Consider the following 20084-nt stretch of genomic DNA (forward strand, 5'->3'; position numbering starts at 1 on the left):
CGAACACGGCGCCGCTTGTAATTCAATTGGGCCAAAGACCAACAGACGGATCTTTTTTTTTTTTTTAAACTGCTGTCAGGTGCCGTTACAGCCGGCTGAGGACCGGGAGCACAGGTCGCCGCTTTGAGCGACAGATGGGCTCAGCCAACCAGAGCGCTGAGCGGCGCCACCACCCATGTCAACCTTAACACGCCGCTGCAAGGTGTGACAGGCGAACGAGAGCGCCGCGCCGTTAGCGCGCTGTCACGCCACGGCAGTCGCTTCCCCGCAAATGAGCGGCGGTGAACGGTTAATCACCAAAATTACAGAGAACGGAGCAGGAAAGGAGAGGTGTTGCAGACGGAACACAGCAACACGTCGGACCATACTGTATGTGGGGACAGGAAGTAGACGTGTGGAGCTTGAGGAGGAGGCAGGAGGTGCAAAGACACCTGGGTAATGCTGCGAATCCCACAGGAACGCCAGGTGACAGTCAGCCCATCGATTATCCATAATGAGCCGGGGCAAGATGCACCAGTTTTAGCTGCCTTCTGTCAGAATGACACAATTACACTTAAAAGGACTGTGCACACTCTATAGAGCGCGCATGGCAACAACACAATGTTTGTTTACAACAGTGCATGTGATCAGCCAATCGCAGGACAGCAACCAAAAGGATCTGGCGAAGGTCAAACCTGGCACCAGGAGAATGAAGATTGACGCTAATCTGAGTATTTCAGATCTACTCGCGCGTCTCTTCACCCGACAGAGTGGCGCCGGAACGCCGCGTTGATGCTGCAGTAAAAAACGAGTTCCTGCGCCCGTGGCAACCTGATCCAACTACAATCCTGAGCGGCTGACCGGCGTCTTTCCTTTTGCCCCTCAAGTCACCTGGATAATAAAGCAACGATTGAATCACAAGCCAGACGTGAAAAGAAGTCAAACCAAAAGGTCGCGTTGTGCTCAGCAGTCACTTAGAGGGAATTTACGCCGATGCAGAATGGTTTCCATCTTTCAGGTACCTAATTATCCCCAACCGCTTCAGTCAGCACAGCCTCGTGGCGGGAAGGTTGTGGGTTCCATCCCAGTTGAGGCCTTTCTCGGTGGAGTCTGCCTGTTGTCCTCCAGTATTTTGTATTAAAAAACTCCAACAAATAGCTCTATTTTCCTTTTTCCTCTGTTGTATAATGTATTCTATCCAGCGTTTCAGGCATTTCTAGGCAATCTCCCCCTTTGATTGCATCTTTAATATAAAGATAATTCCACGTTAGAGCATAGCTGTCCATCAAGCGTGCAGCCAACAAACACCCAACAACAAAAATAAAAATCTTTGGAATTTAGTTGCTTGTCGAAATGTCTAAAAGCATAAAAAAAAAGAAAAGATGCAGTGTTACTGACAGTAATCACCTGCTTGTGATGTTTTCGCAGCATAGGAAGTTGCGATCTAAAGCAGCGTGTTAGCTCTCGCACGTGTGAGTGGAGCTGGCGAGAGGTTATCATTACAATCAGCAACAAAACAAATCAGCTCCTTCAGCTACCGTGGCGATAAGATCACCGCACGACTCTCCGAGGCGGGAAAGACGCCTTTTGGCGTGTGCGTCGCAGGCCGGGGCGAGACGCTTAATGTAAGAGGAGGCGTTGGGACGAAGGGACGGAGGGCTGGTGATGAATACACGTAATGGCCCAGACGCGCCGTCGCGCTCTTCGGTGTCCTCGCGCCTCTCACGCCCAAGGTGACGCCGCTTTCTTTCTGTCCCCCGCTTTGATCACCTCACATATCAGGACTCCCCCTGACATGAACTGCCCTTGAAAGGATGGGGGGGGGGGGGGGGGGGGTTCAGAACCAGACTGAAGAAAATACTCATCTCATATTCATCTAAAATACTCATCTAATATTCCAAATTAAGGATGCTGACAAAAAAAGATGTCGGGCCGGTGATGACGCCGACATCCCACAGTAACGGGAGCAGACTGGAAGGTTTGAAGCATGTTTTTCCACGTTCCGGAAAGCTTCCAAACGCTGCGCTCTGTCCCGTCTCTCTCCGGGTTTTCCCTCCCTCCCACTCTCACTTTTCTCTCGAATCAATTGCCGGCTGGCCGCGACCAGCAGCGCCGGTGTTGTTCCAGGCGGAGCCGTAATGGAGACGTTGGGAGAAGCAGAGCGGGGCAGGTTAATGCCTTCTGTAATGTGTGTGTGAACAGCCATTTATTTCTTTCTTTTCCTTCTCTTTTTTTCCCCTCTGTGATAGCCTCTGGGCCCTGTGCCACCAGCTCCAAATGTTTTCCCCTACTAAACTTCTGACCTCAATCTGTGGCCAAGAAAAGACAGAAGAGAAAGGGGAAGAGGGAGGAAAATAAAACAAATGGGATTCGCTGGAAGTTTGAGAATATTGAACTGTTTCCATACATGGAACATTTCTATGTTTTTCTTGGAAATGGAGCTGATTAATAGCCGGTCGAACCAGAAATATATGGAAATAACTACTTAGATTACACCCAGTGGAGTGTGTAGCCATCGCGGTTTAGCGTGAACGTCTTTCGGCTGACTGGGGCTCGTTTTTCACCGGTCGCTGTGGTTACAGGTTCCAGCATGTGGAGTTGTGTCAATATGATCTGAGCTCGAGGGGGTGCCAGATGAAACACGCTCGTTGGTCATTAGCGGTTGAAATTAGCAACGGCGAGCTCGCCAGCTTCTGCGCCTCCGCGGCGTTTGATGGTGGTGACGCAGGTGAACGGGGACTGTGTCGTCTGCGGCGCTTCCGACTTTTGAAGGAAACTTTTCCCTTCTCGCCATTCGCGGCAAAAAGCTCAGGAGTGAACGTTCACCGTTCTCCACATTTGAAGCGACCTGACAGCATTGGAAGCCAAAGTTACTCATAATAATACTGATTCAGCCGCCCTCGGAGCAGGAACAAGAGAGGGAAACGGTGCAGATAAACGAGTGAGGCTGCAGCAACTGCAGAATGAATCAAAGACACAACATTTCCTGACTTTATCCCTTTGGCTATTTTAGCTGTGCAGTCCTGTCAGCAAGGTTACCTTTGATTTCCGGTGAGTTATAGGAACAAAATTGGGAGGATTTGGCCAATTTCAACCTTTTTTCTGCCATTTCCCTGTAGCGGAACGTCTATGCAACGCTTCAGTTTGGACAATTTCGGCTGCAGTGATTTAAATTTTCATTCTTTATTATCACATAATGCTTTCGTTTTGTAGAATGAGAGTCAATTTAAATTTGGATCTGACTACAGACTCTCCACCATCTCCGTCCCACCCTCTGTCACTGATCTGATCATCTGAGAGCCGGGGAGTTGAGTCCAGGTGATACTGTATCGTCCTCCCGCCAGCCTCTCTGATCTGTTTTCAAAAGTTGATGGGATGTCGTGTCTCTTCGCTCCGACGCTCTGCTGATGCAGAGGAGCCACAGGACCTGACCCGCGTGAGGAATCTATCCCTAATCTGAAGGAAAGTCAGATGAATTCTCGGTGAGCCAATTAGAGCGGCGACTAATCCCCTCGTAACTCGTCAAAGACGTTCAGCTTCCCTTTCTCTACCCTCTCCTACCGGCACTCTCTGTACCGCTTTAATCTCTTTGCTCTTTTATCTTGTCAGTAGGCTCATATAGAGCGTCGCAGACACGCGGCGCCCCGCCTGGCTCCTTTACAAACACGCCGTTTGTGACGTTGCCCACGTTCAAAAGGAAATGACGTTAAAACTCAAACGTCACTTCACCCGTCTGGGCAAGACGGATGGAGCCTCGCAGAACTAACGCAAAGGCCTGACAGGGTTCGGAATTGAACGCCAAATCACGTGGATCCAACTAAAGTTTCTATCTGGGAATCAGAGTGTACACATCCCATCCTGCCTCACTTCCTGTTTGAGGCAACATGCACTGTGCACAATGTGACGGCATCACTTCAGCTGTTTTCCTGCGAGAGGGGAGGAGCTTCCTCCCCCTTTTCCAGTTAATGGTCATGCAGCATCATCTCTTGGGCCTCCCATTGGCTGAGGGCCTTTCCACAGCAGCGGGGGTAATAAAAGTCACAAATGAGAGCGGGCTATTAGAGTCATTGACGTGCGTGGGCTAGCCTGCTAATTAATCGATCCTGAAACTTCATCTATTTTGCAGCCAGCGAGGAACCTTGAAGGAATCAGCCCCACTACACAGAGAGGATATTTCTTAATTGTTTGGTGAGAATGCCCAGCCTCTCCTTAGCTGGGGGTTGTGAGAGAAATGTGCGCGCCACAGCGGTGCGCATCTGGCTGAGCTGTGCACCTTTAATAGTTTCAAGTGCCTTTAAAACAGGGAGGGGTACAAGGGGGCTGGAGTGGTCCCCTCTGTACTGCTACCCCCCTCCTCTTTCACCATCTTTCCTGGCAGTGGGTCTGATTTATTGGAGCTTTGTGACCATCCGTCAGAGCCGGCACCATTGGCTACATTAACCCCGGAGACAACCCCAGCACTTGGGGCCCCCTAAGTGCTTCCAAGTGGCCCTCGGTCTCCCTGCTAGAGAGGAACCCCCTGCCTAGTCTCAATCAATGTCATAAATTACCCATCCCCCTGATGTCAATAGACCACAAGATGATGTAGGGATGGGGAAGGACTTTTAGCAGCGTTTTGTATTCATGGAGAAGCTGAATTTTTCTGTATTACTGCACACATACGATAAGTAATTAATTAAGATGAGTAAGTATTTAATAGATTTTCTCATAGTGAATATACAGTTTAAATGGGTTCCCATCTGAAAAAGGCATTTCTTTAAGCTTTCAGCTGCTTTCGCCAATGTGTTTAACGTGACCAAAAAGGAAATGAGAAAAGCTACATGGATGAGGACGATCGGTAAACAGATGAAGCCTTTTTCATCAATCCATCTTGTTGTCACTGAACGACAAAGGATGGGAAATAATGAAGATAGTGTGTAGAAACTAAAAAGAGTGACAGAATCGGTTACATCAAATATTAGACGGGAGCAAATCAAAAACCAAAAAAACCCACTATGATGCTTTTTCCCTCCAAAAACAAGCCTACTCGGCTGTTGTCTGTCATCCTGAATCACTCATCCACGCGCCCTCCGTCTCCTCACCCTTTCATGACACAGTCAAACTCTACAGATGGAGGCGCCACCAACTCTAATGACGCCTGTTCCAGCTACAGGGAACCGTTCTCTTCTTTCTCTCCCCCTCCGAGATGTCAACAGAGAGATCAATGCCTACATTTGCCTTCTGAGGCTGGATTAATGACACCAATGTGCCGGCGCACATTGGCGTGCCCGGACGCGACTGCGCTCGGCAAGAACAGGTGGGAAGAGGCAAAACGCTGAGGTCCGAAATGGATAAACAAGGTCCCCCACAAATGATGACACACATTCTGCCTCTGGACGACACACAGTGTGGGGCTGCTCACTACTCACACACACACACACACACACACACACACACACACACACACACACACACACACAAAGACAAACGAGCTTTCCCACTTTACACAGATTGGCTGAGATTCTAAGTTTTTCACATGATAAAGGAGGTGTTGGCGGCGCTCGCAGCATCGAAATAATCACAATATTCGCTGACTCCCAGTTTTTAAACAGTATGATTGGTTCAGTTTTCCTGGAAAGAAGAACATCTGGAAATATTTAAGTCAATTAGTCTTGTGATACATTAAGATTTGCAAAAAAAGAGACAATACTGAGTTTATTATGAGACTGAAAGTAAGAGGACGGTCAGTTGAAATGTGACTGGTGGTGATCTAATAATAACAGAAAAATGATGAAGACAAATTAGTGTTGACTTTGCATAGCTACAGAAATAAATTAGGTTTTAAAAAAGGAATTGTTGGAGAGTTGATCTACTTGTGTGTAATCAAAATAGTCCAAACGTATCTTATTATCCAAGGTGCAGGTTAAGTTCCACGCACGCACAACACCAATGAAGCATCATGCTACAAATTTATTTAATATTAGTGGGACTTAATTTTAGAAGGATTTAATCATAATATTGAAAGGCACTGAGAGAGGACCTTTTGTTCCTATACTAAACCCTCTACACACACACGCAGTCCCAGGGAAATAGCGGAGATAGGCGTCCAGGCTTATCTTTGTTGACGTCACGTTGCCTGGCAACATCCCAGCATGCTTGGCGATGACAAGCTGAGGTCTGAGCCCTAAAGCGTGATGCATCATGGGGGTTTGCGTTTGCCGCAGCTTACATCACCCGCGACCTCGCCGACGCAGCCGCGGCCGGGGCGTCACTCTTGGCTCTCGCTGCGACGCTTGGGTGACGTGTCGGGGGGTTAAGAACGAGGCGGTTTGACTCCTCCGCCTCTGTGCAGCGCAACAATCTGGCCTGCTTTTGTTGCATCGTTTGATAAGCAATTAAAGGAGGCGATATGCGAAATATCCTATAATACAGCTAATTTCCCGGCCTCCTTGCTCCCCCCTGATCAGAGCCCTGACCGCTCTTCTGTAGGTGAGACTCATTACTCTCGACTGAGACTGTGGAATTAAACCTCCTCCTCCAAACTCATTATTGCGAGCTAGATTTCTCCGGCTGCAGATCGGCGATGCAGCGGTGCCGCCTTTAAAGCCAGAGACAGATGATTAGAAACTTTAGAAGCGCATTTCCCATGGCTACAGCCACGGAGAAGAACTAATTCTATTTGAACTAATTACGTTCCATCGCGCCACGCTCGGGCTGTGTAATACGCCGGAGGATTTCATCACAAAACAGTGCTGGAGACGTATTTCTGCGTCTGTTCCCGACTCAACGTCATTAAGCTTTGGCATTAGTCTCCACGAGCAGCATGTCTACATATACACACACTCCCACTTGGCTCCCAACTGTGGGTATTTTATCCTGTGAAACACCCGAGAAGGTTTAATACGGCTCGTGTCAGTAGGAATGATGTCATCAAAATGCGCCAGACAGGGTTTGAAAAAGCTCTAGGGCACGGTAACCAAGAACAAATATGTAATTACTCTATATATTACCGCTGTATGTAGTTTGGTACAATTATATGCCGTCACTTCATTAACAAACGATTACTGCTTGTTTTTTATTGGTATTGTAACAGCACTGCTGTATTATTAAATGTTATTACAACGCTCTGCACAGGATGGTATAAAAACAGCATCAAGCATTTACGTCCGGCTGAATAAAAGCCTTGTTGACGTTTTGTGCTTAAATCTTTCAAACTCCAGCCGTCCCGTCCAACGACACCGGGGCATGGTTGTAATTTACTGTCCAGTTCTATCAAACAATCTCCTAATGCACACATAAATCTATCCTTTCATTTCAGGGAGCCATTCATTTTCGTCGCCCGTCACTTCACGCGGGGCTGTCAGCAACCCCGGTAGACCTGAAGGAAATCAGTTTAAGGCTCAGACGTCTCCGCTGTGCAATGTAAAAGCTGTTGGTGACACTCCATCTGCATGTAAATACAAGTGCATTACATGCCAATTTACTGTGCACATGTGCGTCCGTGGCTTCCAGACTTATTCTCTCTCTCTGTCCAAGTGCAGCTCACCAGGCCAAATTGACTTAATACAACAGCCATTTAATTCGAAGACACACACACACACACACACACACACACACACCACACACACACACACACACACACACACACACACACACACACACACACTACCAGTCCTTTAGCTAAGGTGGAATACACCAGTCAAAAGACACCCGTGGTGACGTGGGTCAGCGGTGCGTTGTTTAACACGTAGGCATTCAGCTAAACTCAAAGGTCATCACGCGTGCACCCACGGCGTGCGCAGAGTAATGAGCAAGTATGACGTGACCCAATACCGAGGTGAGGGATGAGAACACAATGCCTAACTGGAATAAATGGGCGTTCTAAGATCCACTGAGGGGTAGGAAGATGTCCACAACAGCTGCAGCTGCTTCTTCTTGGCATGCTGCAAGTCACACGTGCACCCATGGAGCCGTGCTGCTCGTGCAGGGGCTCTTGCATTGGCTGACGTACCTGCTGCTGAGGATACTGCATGCCACCCATGGTCATTTGGCTCCTCCCCTGCATGCTCATTGGGTATCTGTGCTGAGGAGGCGAGGTGTACGGCTGGCTTGGGGGGTAAGGCCCGCCCCCAGGCTGCTGCGGGGAGGAGTAGGGATTGTTGGCCAGGCCGTAGAGCTGGGAGCGCTTCATCGCTATGAAGTCCATGGAGGATACCTGCAGAGGTGAACAGAGAGGTAAAGGAAGCGCAGTCACTGTTTTCTTCCCTGGTTCAAACGCTGAGAAATCCTGATTGGCTGACAGTGGATTTGCTCGCCGTCTGCCAAGTTGGACGCACAGACGCCCACGCACGCTCCAAAACCACATCAGCCATTGAATTATTTTCTATTTGCACAGCACAAGGAAGCTTTAAATTAATGTCTACGGGCATTAATAAACTACAAATGCAATTAAGTAAGCAAAGATTTTTTTATTGCGTCGCTACCAGGAGAAAAACTTTGCTGGAAGACGGCCAAAATGAAATGATTTAATTAAAACCTAGAGCCCATATCTTTGTTCCAATGTCCAAAGTGTTTTGAAGGTGTTGTAAATGTTGTTTAAAATGAGCGAAAGCAAAAGCAATAAAAACTCTGTGGCAACGTTCCCACAGCCGCAGCCCGGCAATGCTAATAATCACCGCTCCACACTTTCTCCTCGTGTATGTGGCGTGCGGCAAAGTTGCAGAACAGTGCCGATAACTGCCCGGCTTTCTCCTCCCGTGCATGAGAATTGAGGAGCGGTGTAAGGGGCTTCAAACCTGGAACAGACTTCAGGGCAGGTCGAGCAGCCGGAGTTCCTGCTCTCCAAAACCACACGGTTATAAAAGCAAAATAAAATGGAGAAAAAAGAGAGCCGGAGACAGTGTCAAGGACAATTTATTCTATTTTAAGTATTCCAAGGCCTTTTAAAGAGGTTGTTTGGGGTCTGGGGAAGCTATTGGAAATTTCAGTCTGCGAGCTAATGCTAATCCGTCACCCGTGGCGGTGTTTGTCTGTCTGCAGGGAAGATAATGTGGGCTTCTTCTATCTTCCCTCCCTTTGCTTGTGCTTTCTCACTTTTGTCTCCACTGTGTAGGATTGTGTGTGATTTATGACATTTTGTTCCCACCGTTTCTTTCTCCCTCCCTCCCTCACACACACACACACACACAACACACACACACACACCACACACACACACACCTCCACCACCAGCTCCCTCCTCAGTTACCTCTCTTCTCCCCAACTCAATATCAGCTAGTCTAGTGGAGGAGAAATTGCCGCTGCCTCATATTGCCAAGCTAATATCAAGAAGACATGTCAGGGGATGGGAGCACTTTATTCAGCAGGTTACTTGTGGACGGTTACGGCGCTCTAGATTTAAAGTGGTTCTGTCTCCAGCGAGGCATGTGTGTGGAATAGTTGGGACTATTTCAAGACTGTTTCAGGAGAGACATGGGGGGGAGGGAACGGGATGGAGAAATTAAACTGTAGCGAATCTACTTCCACGAGATGTGGAAGTCTGAAGGTTCACGGCTGCCCCAAGAACCAGACACCAACAACACCACGCCCTCGTTTAAGGCAAAAGTGTGCTGAAGACCACGAGACAGACTCCAAATCTTTTACTGGACAGCACAAAATGACAAATTAAACTCAGCAAACACGCCTGCAAAACCCACGGGCTAAAGCTTGGGCTGAGATAATGAATGTTGCAGTTTAGTAAATGAGGCAATGAGTGAAGAGTATCTGCAGCTCACTGTTTATATCTTTATTTAATGTTGTTTATAATATAAACTTTATATTACCTAAAGCATCACCAGCTGCACAGGGGAAATATTCCACTCCATCCACACGTGGTCGACACATGACATTTTTCCACACCTGTCCACCTGTCCTCCGACACCAGGCGTAGCCACCCCCCCTCATATCTGCCCTCATGACAACTTCCATTAAATGGCCCAACACAGCAATTCACTCCCCCCCCCCCCCCCCGTGGAAAGGCTGCAGGGCTGTTTAGTAAAAAGAAAAAGATGAAAATGGCAGAAAGTGAATTGTGTTTGTGCCAGTAAAAGAGCGAGGATATAAAAAATAGGGAGGAGATATAAAAAAAGATTCTTATTTGCTTCAAATGTGTTTTTTCGCTTGCCACTCAATTGTGAGGGGAGGCATGAGAGACAATAGTAATTCAACTGCTAAATTTAAAATTCAATTTATGAACTCCGCTCCAGCGTTCCGTCTCTCGTGAGCTCCTTTTCCGGCAAAACAAAGCCATTAAAACAGAACATGGGTGGAATTACTGTGGGGTGAAACCTGCTAAATTGCTTTTCTCAGCTCAACATTTTTATGTCCCGCCCCCCAAAAAAAGACAAAAAATAAATAAATAAATAAAAAAAAAGATTTTACTCTTTCGCTTTAAAGTACGAAGTTGTTAATCAGAGGGAGAGAACATGTTTGAGTCGAACGGCTCAGATATGTAGTTTACGAGACACACGCTGGGATCACACAACATAAAACAATATTGGTGAAGTGTTATTATTCCAACTTGATTTGGCATGCTGGGAATCACTCACACACACACACACACACTCACGCACACACGCACTGTGCCTCTGCGGCTAATAGCTATTGCTACCCTTGTCCTTCACACTAGATGACCAAATCAGGAGCTGTCTGCAGTCCTTCATTTTAGTTATTTTCTCTCTCTCTCTCACACACACACACACACCCTCTCACACACAGAGGAAACAATGCCAACAATGCTATGCTTTGTGTGTTTACCCTGTTTCAGCACAGTTTGGTTCAGAGACGTTCTTCGGTGTGTTCCTCGTGGGCTACACGGTGCTTTATTGAACCCTTACATCACAGCTGATGGTTTAATACTGTCTAACAGATTGCTCCTGGTAGATGAGTTACCGTTCCTAAAGAGTCATTTCTCCTTCTACTACAGTGAGCATTGTTGCTCTAAGGCTGAATGTATTTAGCTTGCTCGGTACCCCAGAGACCCTTGCGTGATGTACGAAAAACATGATTCATATTTTCCAACTATTAGGCGTAAAGACCTATTTGGTGCTGATATTGCAATGAAACTGCTCTGAAAAAGGCATCAGACCTTATTGCATATGAAAATTGGCCCCAAGACGCCTTTTTGGTATTGATTATCTTCCCTTTCCCTTGGAAGGACTGTTGTATAAAGCGGGCTACCTGTGTAATGAAATGGTTTCAGCCTGTGTGTATTTCTGTGGGAGAAACAAATAAGGATAATTATTGTCAGCAGATCCCCTTTTATCCGCCGTGCCGTGTCTGTCTCGGGAGACTCGGCACGCCGCAGCCAGAGTCCATTGGTCTGCTGGGACAATCAGCCCTGGCTTTTTATGTTTTTTTATTTATACCAGGCGGCAGAGAGCCGTTCTCCAATTCTCATTACACTCAGGGCCTCAGTGATGGCCGTGGCCTGCAGAACAAAGCGGCGCATTTCAGCCATACATTTGGGAAGGCAGGAATATGTGGGAGAGAAAGAGCGACTGCAGCAGTGGGCGAACGTCTCTCCATATTAATGTGTGCAAATTCTCCCACTCCTGCTGACTAAGATTAGAAAAATTAATTTCATGGATGCAGAGACAATACTGATGTCATCAGGCGGGGAGTAGCGGCACGCTATTAACTCCTCTCGGCTCCGAGAGAAAAAAGATCACTCTTTAAATATCAATTCACCACTTCAATTCAGGGCAAGGATGGAAACATATGAAGGAAATATCAACGCAGCCTTAACATATACATCTCTATCGGGATTCTAGTATTTTTGCATATGTATGAAGGTTTCAGTGGGTTGTTAGGCCGACCTGAACACAGAAAACACATGTTCTAAAAGCGTGTTCAAGCGGTGCTAAACTGGATCCATTCTGGGTTATAGCATAGGACAAAATGAAGTGTAACACAGACAAATAGTCTTCCTTTAGACTCACAAATGAGGGCTGGCAGACAGAACATGCATGACAATATAAGACAGAGATGCGACCACAATTTGGGAGCTGTGTGTGTGTGTGTGTGTGTGTGTGTGCCACAGAAGCAGCAGATAATGGGCTGTTGTTAAGCAGCTGACCGGCGTGCTCTCCTACGCTGTTCTCCTAAGCCACTGATCGGTGTGCCCTCTGCGTTTGACACCAACATTTACATCGCGTGCACAAACAAACCCAGCACATGCATATCGGTACGCTCAGAAACACACACCTCCCCTTAAACCCCCCCTTCCCACGGTCCGTCTGGGGATCCTGGAAAGTTACAGAGTATTTGGCTCATCACAGGGAAAGAGAGAGAGAGCGGGCGGAGGGAGGGCGGAGGGAGAGGCTGCTTCATCTGTCTCAAGTGAGATTGGGGGCGCGGGGGTCACCAAAGCCCTTTTCCATCGCCGAGACAGAACGGCGGAAGAGGCAGGGATGGAGAAAAGGGGGAAAAACCCCTCAATGACAAAACGAGACGTGGCTGACACGCCTGCGACACGCCATTAGACAATAAAAACAAATAAAACGCCATTGTCTGCAGACGTGTGCGGGAAATACAGATTTGGCGGTCAAATCACTTTCCAGGAAGTGCTGTCACTCACGCTCCCACCGTAGTCCAGTAGAAGCTGATCAACAGCGCAGGTTGGTGCCAGGCTTTTCTCAAATCTCTTCGTTTGGAGACTGATGGGAAACAAACGCTTTCAGGAAACGCCGAAGGCCGAGCGGCGCTATCTGAGTCGCGCCACATTCCCCGCGTCTCTTTCCTGTCTGCCGTCGTCCTGGTACCGCACAGGGACGCCGAAAATCCCCCACATACGACGAAGGGCGGAATGAGGAGAATGTGCTCAAGCGGGAGAAAAATACCAATAACTCTGGAAATGGGAGTGTTTGCATGAAAATGCCCTTTTGCCTCCGACAGGCATTAAACACATGCCCGCTAGATTCCCCTTTATTCAAGGAAAATCACCACCTCTGCTAATGAAACGGTACAGGAGAGGAACTGTGTTTCGGCTGCCTGGATAATTATGAACCAGGCCCCACATCACCAAGTGTGTTTATAAAATAGCAATGGTTATTCATGATATTGTGCTCCGAGTAGGGTGAAAATACATAAGTGAATACTAAGCGAGAAGACCAGCAGAAACGATCCTAAAGGGTCCTGAGGGGGCTTTCTCTGCCATCTATTAGTCTTCCCTGCGAGGCAAAGCATAACGAGCTCCTCGGGCTGCTGGGCCGGTCATTGAAGACAGAGGTCGAGCAAATTATGACTGCCACAGCTTCGTTTAGAACAAGACCACAATAAGCAATGCTTTCCAAATTTCCTGCTTGAGCCGGTTTGATGCTGAACCAGAGATTTGGATTCCATTGTTGTTTTTTTAAATTAGCACTTCATCGAGGAATTAAGTGCAACACCTAAGCTAGATGTCAAACTAGGTCAGGCTTGTGGTGCAGCAGAGAGGCTCCCTGGAAAAACAACCATTTACATCCAGGCTGTTTGTTTTGGCGCGCTGCCCAGTCCTCCGGGCCGGGCCCGTCCGGATCTCTCGTGCGGGAGATCCATCATTTAACACTGAAAACAATAAATAAATAAAACAGTGATCAGACACCCCGATCCTCTTTTCCCCTGGTGGAGGTTAGAGACTCATTAAAAGTCACCTGAAACTATCTGAACCAAATTGATTTCATTAAAGGACTCAGCACGACGCAGGGTGCCCCCCCACCCCCCACCCCACCCCTCCTTCTGATGGCTCGGCGGGAAATTTACAGAGTTAATTAGAAAAAAAAATCATATAATATCCCCCCACACCCACAACCTCTTTGCTTTATGTTATAGGTTGACGATGGAGCTCCGCATGTGCGATGTTGAGTGTGGGCGGGACCACCGCAGTTCACAGACCCAAATATTGTAGATTAATTCAAGCTTTCAGTGATAACAGAAGGGAATGTGTGTGTGAGTGTGTGTGTGCTATGATGACAGATAGCTCAGCAGCCCGTTGACAGTGTTCTGTTCCCCACAGACATTCGCCAGTATTTCAACCTCTTGACCCCTGATGTACGTCACCTCCCCACCGCACCCCAGCCTTGGTGTTGCCCGCGTTTCAATAAAGTGATCACAGCAGCGGCAGACGTGGCCTTAATCTTCTCCTGAAATGGATATGAGGCCCCATTCTCCCACCCCGCTGTGATGGCTTCCCAAGAAATGGGCTCCTCGACCTAGGTAAGAGGTCCTGGAAATTGGCTTGCCTAACCCCCGCTTCAACCCCTCCAGGTGACCCACTGGGAGGCCTCGGGCTCTGTGAGCCCGGGATTGGCCTCCCATCTCCACAGCCCTGACTGCAAATCAATCTCTGGAGCTCACAAGGAACATGAGGTGTGTGTGTGGGGGGGGGTGGGGGGGGACTGAGGCGATCGATGAGACGCTGCGAGCATGTGGGAGCCTGATGCATGGCCTGACTGTACACACACAAACACACACCCCTGATTCACACTCCACCATTCACTGACACCATCACAGAGCCACGGGGTAGCTGTATCAACACGGAGAGGATGCCACTACAGCATTATATTTAAAAAGTAAAGCCAATAAGCAGATTGCTAAAAAAAAAAAGCCAGTTTCCATTAGCTCCCAGGAGAAAAAAAAAAAAAAACAGACTTAAATGCTTCTGAAGCATTTAGCACCAATTGAACCTAGCTTTTTATTAAAGGTCAGGAAGACGAAACAGAAAACTTGAATGTGCATGTTTATTGACAATGGCTTAAATACTATTCTATTATTCTAATATTTCTGAAGTCGCCTCGATAGGAGATTAAACATGTCTGCCTATCTGCCTGATTCTGGAATCTGGACTTTGATGCTGACACTGTGTGCAGACTGTAGTAAGCAACTGTACAGGCACACGTGCGCAGCATATCTGTAAAGGTTGCTCTGCACAACATGTGTATGGTGTGTGTGTGTGTGTGTGCGCACCATCTGTGTGCAGATGTTGCTCAGAGAGCGCGCCGTGTGGACCGCTGGCAGGCCTTCTGACAGGCCTGTGTTCCTTATTGATAGAAGAATCACAGATAGAAGAGTCGGCCGCGCTCGGCCAGACCTCAGTCTCGCCCTCGCCGCTCTTATTCATCCAGCCGGGCCGGAAGAAAACGGGATGTTCTCAGCCAAGTTTAGAACCCTCAGATCTGAGCCAAAGTCGAGTTGAAGAGGTTTCAAACATTTGGAAAACAGCGCGGCGAACGTTTCATCCGCAGAGCAGATGAATCCGTTAATCTGGGGCCACAGATGAGGCATCTAGCTACAAAGAACAGAGGGCACGCTGATGCTCTGTGATGGCCCGGCGGCAGCAACTCTCGCTATGTTTGAGCACCCGATGCCGCTCGGTTCCCGTGGTCACGCCGGAGCGCCCTTTCGAGGGCTCTGACCTTCTTCCTCTGCCTCCTCCCACAGTTATGGAGGCCAGGCGTCTTCCAGGGCTTTGATCCACTACGTGTCCTGTAGTTCTGCTGGGGCCACGCTAAAGGAGCCGCGCGGATATTAGCATGTGTAAGTGAAACCATGCTGAGCAGCACAGAGGCCTGGGAGGTCACGTGTGAGGCTGAGTGGGTGTGGGAAGAGGAAGAGGCAACCCAGAATCAATCTTTGGGAGACGGATCGCAGGAAGATGTAAAATACTTCTAAAAAAGCGGAGGCCGAACCCAAAATTTCATCAGCAGCACCGCCGCCCCCCTAGCTGTCATCTCTCCGTCATCACAGGCCTCCATCCCTTATACAAATTATTCATGCCAGCAGCTAAATGTATTCATACCATTCTGTTTACTTTATTACTCCACTTTTATTCCGCTCTTTTCCACACATTTGTTTACAAGAATAAAAGCCTACTCTGACAGAATTATCCCTCTGCACAACAAAAATAAATCACAGCACTTGCACACACATCATTCTCATTCAAAGAGCACAGCTAAATTATAGATGGCCCCTTTCTCCCCAAATATGCATTTCATTAGCATTTCCTTCGCCTCTTGTCCCCCCCCCCCCCCTCGCCTGCATGTAGGACCCACTGATGTGTGTATGGAAGACTGCGGAATGGGAGCAGACTCGCAGCAAAGCAGGACGCGTCCCCTTTCCCAAGCCTAATTTAGGATTCAATTACAATACTCTTTAAAAAGCGTCGACTATGCAATTAATTATTTTAAGATTAGCCCTGACAGTAATGGGCCTCCCACCGACGCCTGCCAGCACAAGCCTGCACCCCAGGACCACTCATCCTCCTTACATCCATACACCGATGCGGTGCCTACACCTTCGCTCCTCGTCTAGATAAATCACCCCGCCCTCCTCCTTATTCCTCGTTACACTTTATTTCTTTGGGCTCTCTCTTTTTTGGGGGGTGTTTTTCTTTGTTGCCTTTGATCACGCTGTGATCTCCTCGCCGGCTGACGCGCCGCTGATATTGCTTCAGCGTGGCAGGGTGCTGTTTTACGAGCCGCGAGGGCCTTCTCCCACGTCCTCGCCGCGTCCCCGGGAAACGCTGACGGATGGGGCCCGCGACAATACGCACGGGCGCATAAACACCCGCGCCCCCTCCTCGCTCGCACACACAACCCGTCTGTCACCGCCGCTGCCAGGCGTACGCGCAGCAACAGGGGGAAAAAAACACGCTGTCCTCCTCCGCCCGCTTTGATTGGAGCCAAGCGAAGCAGTTTTTTCCTTCCCCTTCCTCGCCGCCGCTGCCCCCCCCCCCCCCCTTCATCACCACCACCCCTCTAACCCAATCCTGTCCCCCCCCTTCCCGCCGTTCCTCATTTCAGAAATGAATGTCATCATCCAGACCCTCTTTCTACACCAACACTCCCCTCCGTAACCTCCACCCCTCGGGCAAACCTCAACCAAACCCCCCCCCCCCATCCTGCGATTCTGTTTATTTAAATATTTGATATGTAAGCAGTCATAAAATAAATGTCAGAGGGGGGAAAGGGAATGGTTACGCTGGGAGTCGTGGGGAGGGGGGGGAGGCCATTACGGGTAATGGTTTCTGATGTACATTTTAGCCCCCACAGTGCAGCCCCCCCTCCGACACCACCCCACCCCCGCCACGCAGACGAACCTGCACAGTAGCAACAGGGAATAAATGGAGGCCGTGCAGGCTGAATGTGTGTGCACAAGACAGAGATGCCCCCCCCCCACACACACACACACACACACTTGTTCAACTAGTGGTATGGAAAATAGGCCCTCCTATGCACAATTGACTTCTAATACATTGTATACTCCTCGAACCATCCATTTACCAAGCATTGCAATTTCAGGAGCCCTGAAAGAAGCACTTTGCCAGCACTTTACAAAATACCCTTTAAAAAAAACCTGCAGCTCCCACAAACGCTGCCTCACACTAACTGCCAATTTGAGCATGTCTGTTGAAGTCACACCGTGGCCTTGTTGCCTGCTACATTCAACGCCGCTTTATTGACTTGCCAGTATCTCCGTGTTGGACAGAAGACCCGGCGATACCTACTGTTTAAACATTCCATCGCCAACACCATAAAAATAAACAAAAAACAACTCTCGCGTGTCTTCCGTGCTTAATCGATGTCAGGGCTGAGACAAGTTTTCGCCAAAAGAAATGATAAAATAACCAGGAGGTGGGACGGGTGCATAAATTAAGCGCCGCCGCTGAGAAATAGTCTCTCGTGGAAACAACCTTCACTTTCTCCTTGATGCCGACGTGCTGAAATACTGAGATTTGACACAAAAGCAGCCAATTAAAAAGCAAAAACCATCACGAAGTGTTCATTACGACTGATGGCGTATCGCATTTTCGGGCCTCTGTTTCTCTAAAAAGCTACCAAACAAGCCTGTTGGCAATGCTGGTAACAGTGAGGAAGGAGGAGGTGAGGGCCACAGTAGGGGTCAAAGGTCAAAGCAGGCTGCTGCGACTGTTGACCTGTGTCACTGCAAAATGCTCAAAGGTGCCCAATGCCCCTGAGAGTGCTCCCATTTGTCACCTCCACAGCGTTGCTACATTTGTCTAAATGCATTCACAACACCCAATAAACGCACACAAGCCGAACTTTGACCTTATTGACCCCGTCTGCACCGTTTTGTGACACGCCCGCGCACTTAAACCCGTTTCCTTCGCTGGCGCAAATAAACAGTTCTGCCGTCCAGACTGTTGTGACAGCAGAACCGGTCTCTCCTGATGAGAAACAAGAGCCTGAACGCAACAGCAGAGGCTGTGGAGCAGCCTGCAGAAGAGCGGAGAGGTGTGTTGACGGCCCACACGGATCCCCCCCACCCTCCTTTGCCCCCCCAGTCACAACAAGACCCCTTCCAAGCGGAGGGGCGAAGCAACCCAAGAGCTTCTGGAAGCAGCGAACACCAACACCCACAAACGGTGCTGCATTGCGGTTGCGTACCATCGCAACAGCGCGGGCGTGTTCGGTGCGGCTCTTCTTTGGCCCTTTGCTGCCTGCGTGTTGAGACAGATGTGGAGAACCCCCCCCCCCCCCCCCCCTCCCCCCGAGAGACTGCTCGGGAGTCCAGAACGCAGAGGTTAAAAACAACACTCACAATGTTCAGTGTTGGCTAAAAGCTGAACCCACCCGGGTTCTCCGTTTATCTCCATTAAAGAAAAAGCATCAATAATTGATAAGTGAATCCCATTTACATGATGATGTCTCAACACATCAGCGCAAACACACTTCCTGTAACTTACACACACATTCTTGCACCCACGCACACTTTACTCTCCATAAACCCTATACGACTGAATCTCCTCCACACTCATGCCCGTGTCGCCCCTTTGCCCCCATAAGAGTCTGGGTCAGGGTGCCCTCCAGAACACCGCGCCCTCGCCACTGTTAATTACCACTAATTGGCCGCTCGTTTTTCTTTTCTCCCCTCGCTATAATGGAATCATTCATCTTTACAACTTAATGAGTAGGCGCTCTCGTCACCGGGCAAGGTCATCCGCGACGTGCATCCTAAAGACAAAGGCGGCGAAACAAACGAGGCGAAAAGATGGAGGAGACGTCGTGTAGATGCTCTGAGATGGGGGGCAGCTTCTCCGCATGATTTAGCATTTTTGGAATATCAGCGACACACAAAAAACACACAAGAAGGAAAGTTGTGAAATATGTATATGTGCAGTAGCTGCAGGAGTCGGCAGTGGCCCCCGCGCAGACTGCAGCACATTCCAGGGGCAGGCTAATTAAAACACCCTTCATGCCAGCCCAAAACAATGGATCCCTCAAAGTACGAGCACGGCTAAGGTGAGCCGCGCTGTAAAAACTAAAACTAAAAATAGGACTTCTCAAAATGAAAGGAAAGCCTCTTCCCTGCCTTAATTGTCAAAACAATCAGTCCGCCTGCCAGCGCAGACTCCAGCCCCTGCAGGTGAGAGGGCAACATGCTAGCCGCCATGAAGCATCTAATTAACGCTGAATTGCATTAAATATGCGTCCGGCGGTCGCTTTGTATTCACTGGGCGACGTCGAATCAGTGGAAAAAGCGTAGCGAAGGCAACAAACATGCCGCCCAGGAAATATAAAACACAAATGATGATGAAGAGTTGGAGCTATAATGGAAACTTGTCACAATGGTCGCGGCTATAATAACAGCCGTGTGCTGTTTTACCTATTTATTTATTTATTTTTTGTAGCGGAGCTGGAGCAATTATGCACTCTGTGACCATTCTGATCTCATCTCATTCTGAAACACTTTGTCAAAGCCGCTCTCTGCTCGCTACATTATCCCACAACACACACGCGGAAACCGCTAACAGCTGCAGCAGAGGGCAGCAGGCCAGACAACAAAATCATATTGTGAGCAACAGCGCGAGCAACAGCACGAGCAACAGCACGAGCAACAGCACGAGCAACAGCACGAGCAACAGCACGAGCAACGCGAGCTGTCACTCACCCGGTCGGAGGAGGCAACTATTTCTGCCGTGTTCGTTGGGATTTCTCCCGGCTGGCATTTCTAATCAAAAATTTGACAAGTGGCCATTTTCTTTGGCTTCCTGTCACAGGGGTGCCACCGTGGCGTCGCCTGACCGTTCCACCTGGCCTCGCCAAGGCAGCCGTGCACCTGCGCCGGCATCTGTGCACGTCGGAGCTGAC

The 20084-nt window shown here is 48.8% G+C and overlaps 1 protein-coding gene across 2 annotated transcripts in view; it reads right to left on the minus strand.

Moving 5' to 3' along the window:
• arid1b (AT rich interactive domain 1B (SWI1-like)) overlaps positions 1-20084 on the minus strand; it is a 124550-nt gene that overhangs the window by 96206 nt on the left and 8260 nt on the right. For both annotated transcript variants that reach the window (XM_057058278.1, XM_057058279.1), the window contains exon 2: positions 7970-8173. In XM_057058278.1, coding sequence (XP_056914258.1) covers positions 7970-8173 — 204 coding nt within the window. The remainder of the gene's footprint in view (positions 1-7969; positions 8174-20084) is intronic.

Source organism: Takifugu flavidus, chromosome 16 (assembly GCF_003711565.1).
Source record: "Takifugu flavidus isolate HTHZ2018 chromosome 16, ASM371156v2, whole genome shotgun sequence".
NCBI classification, from domain to species: domain Eukaryota; kingdom Metazoa; phylum Chordata; class Actinopteri; order Tetraodontiformes; family Tetraodontidae; genus Takifugu; species Takifugu flavidus.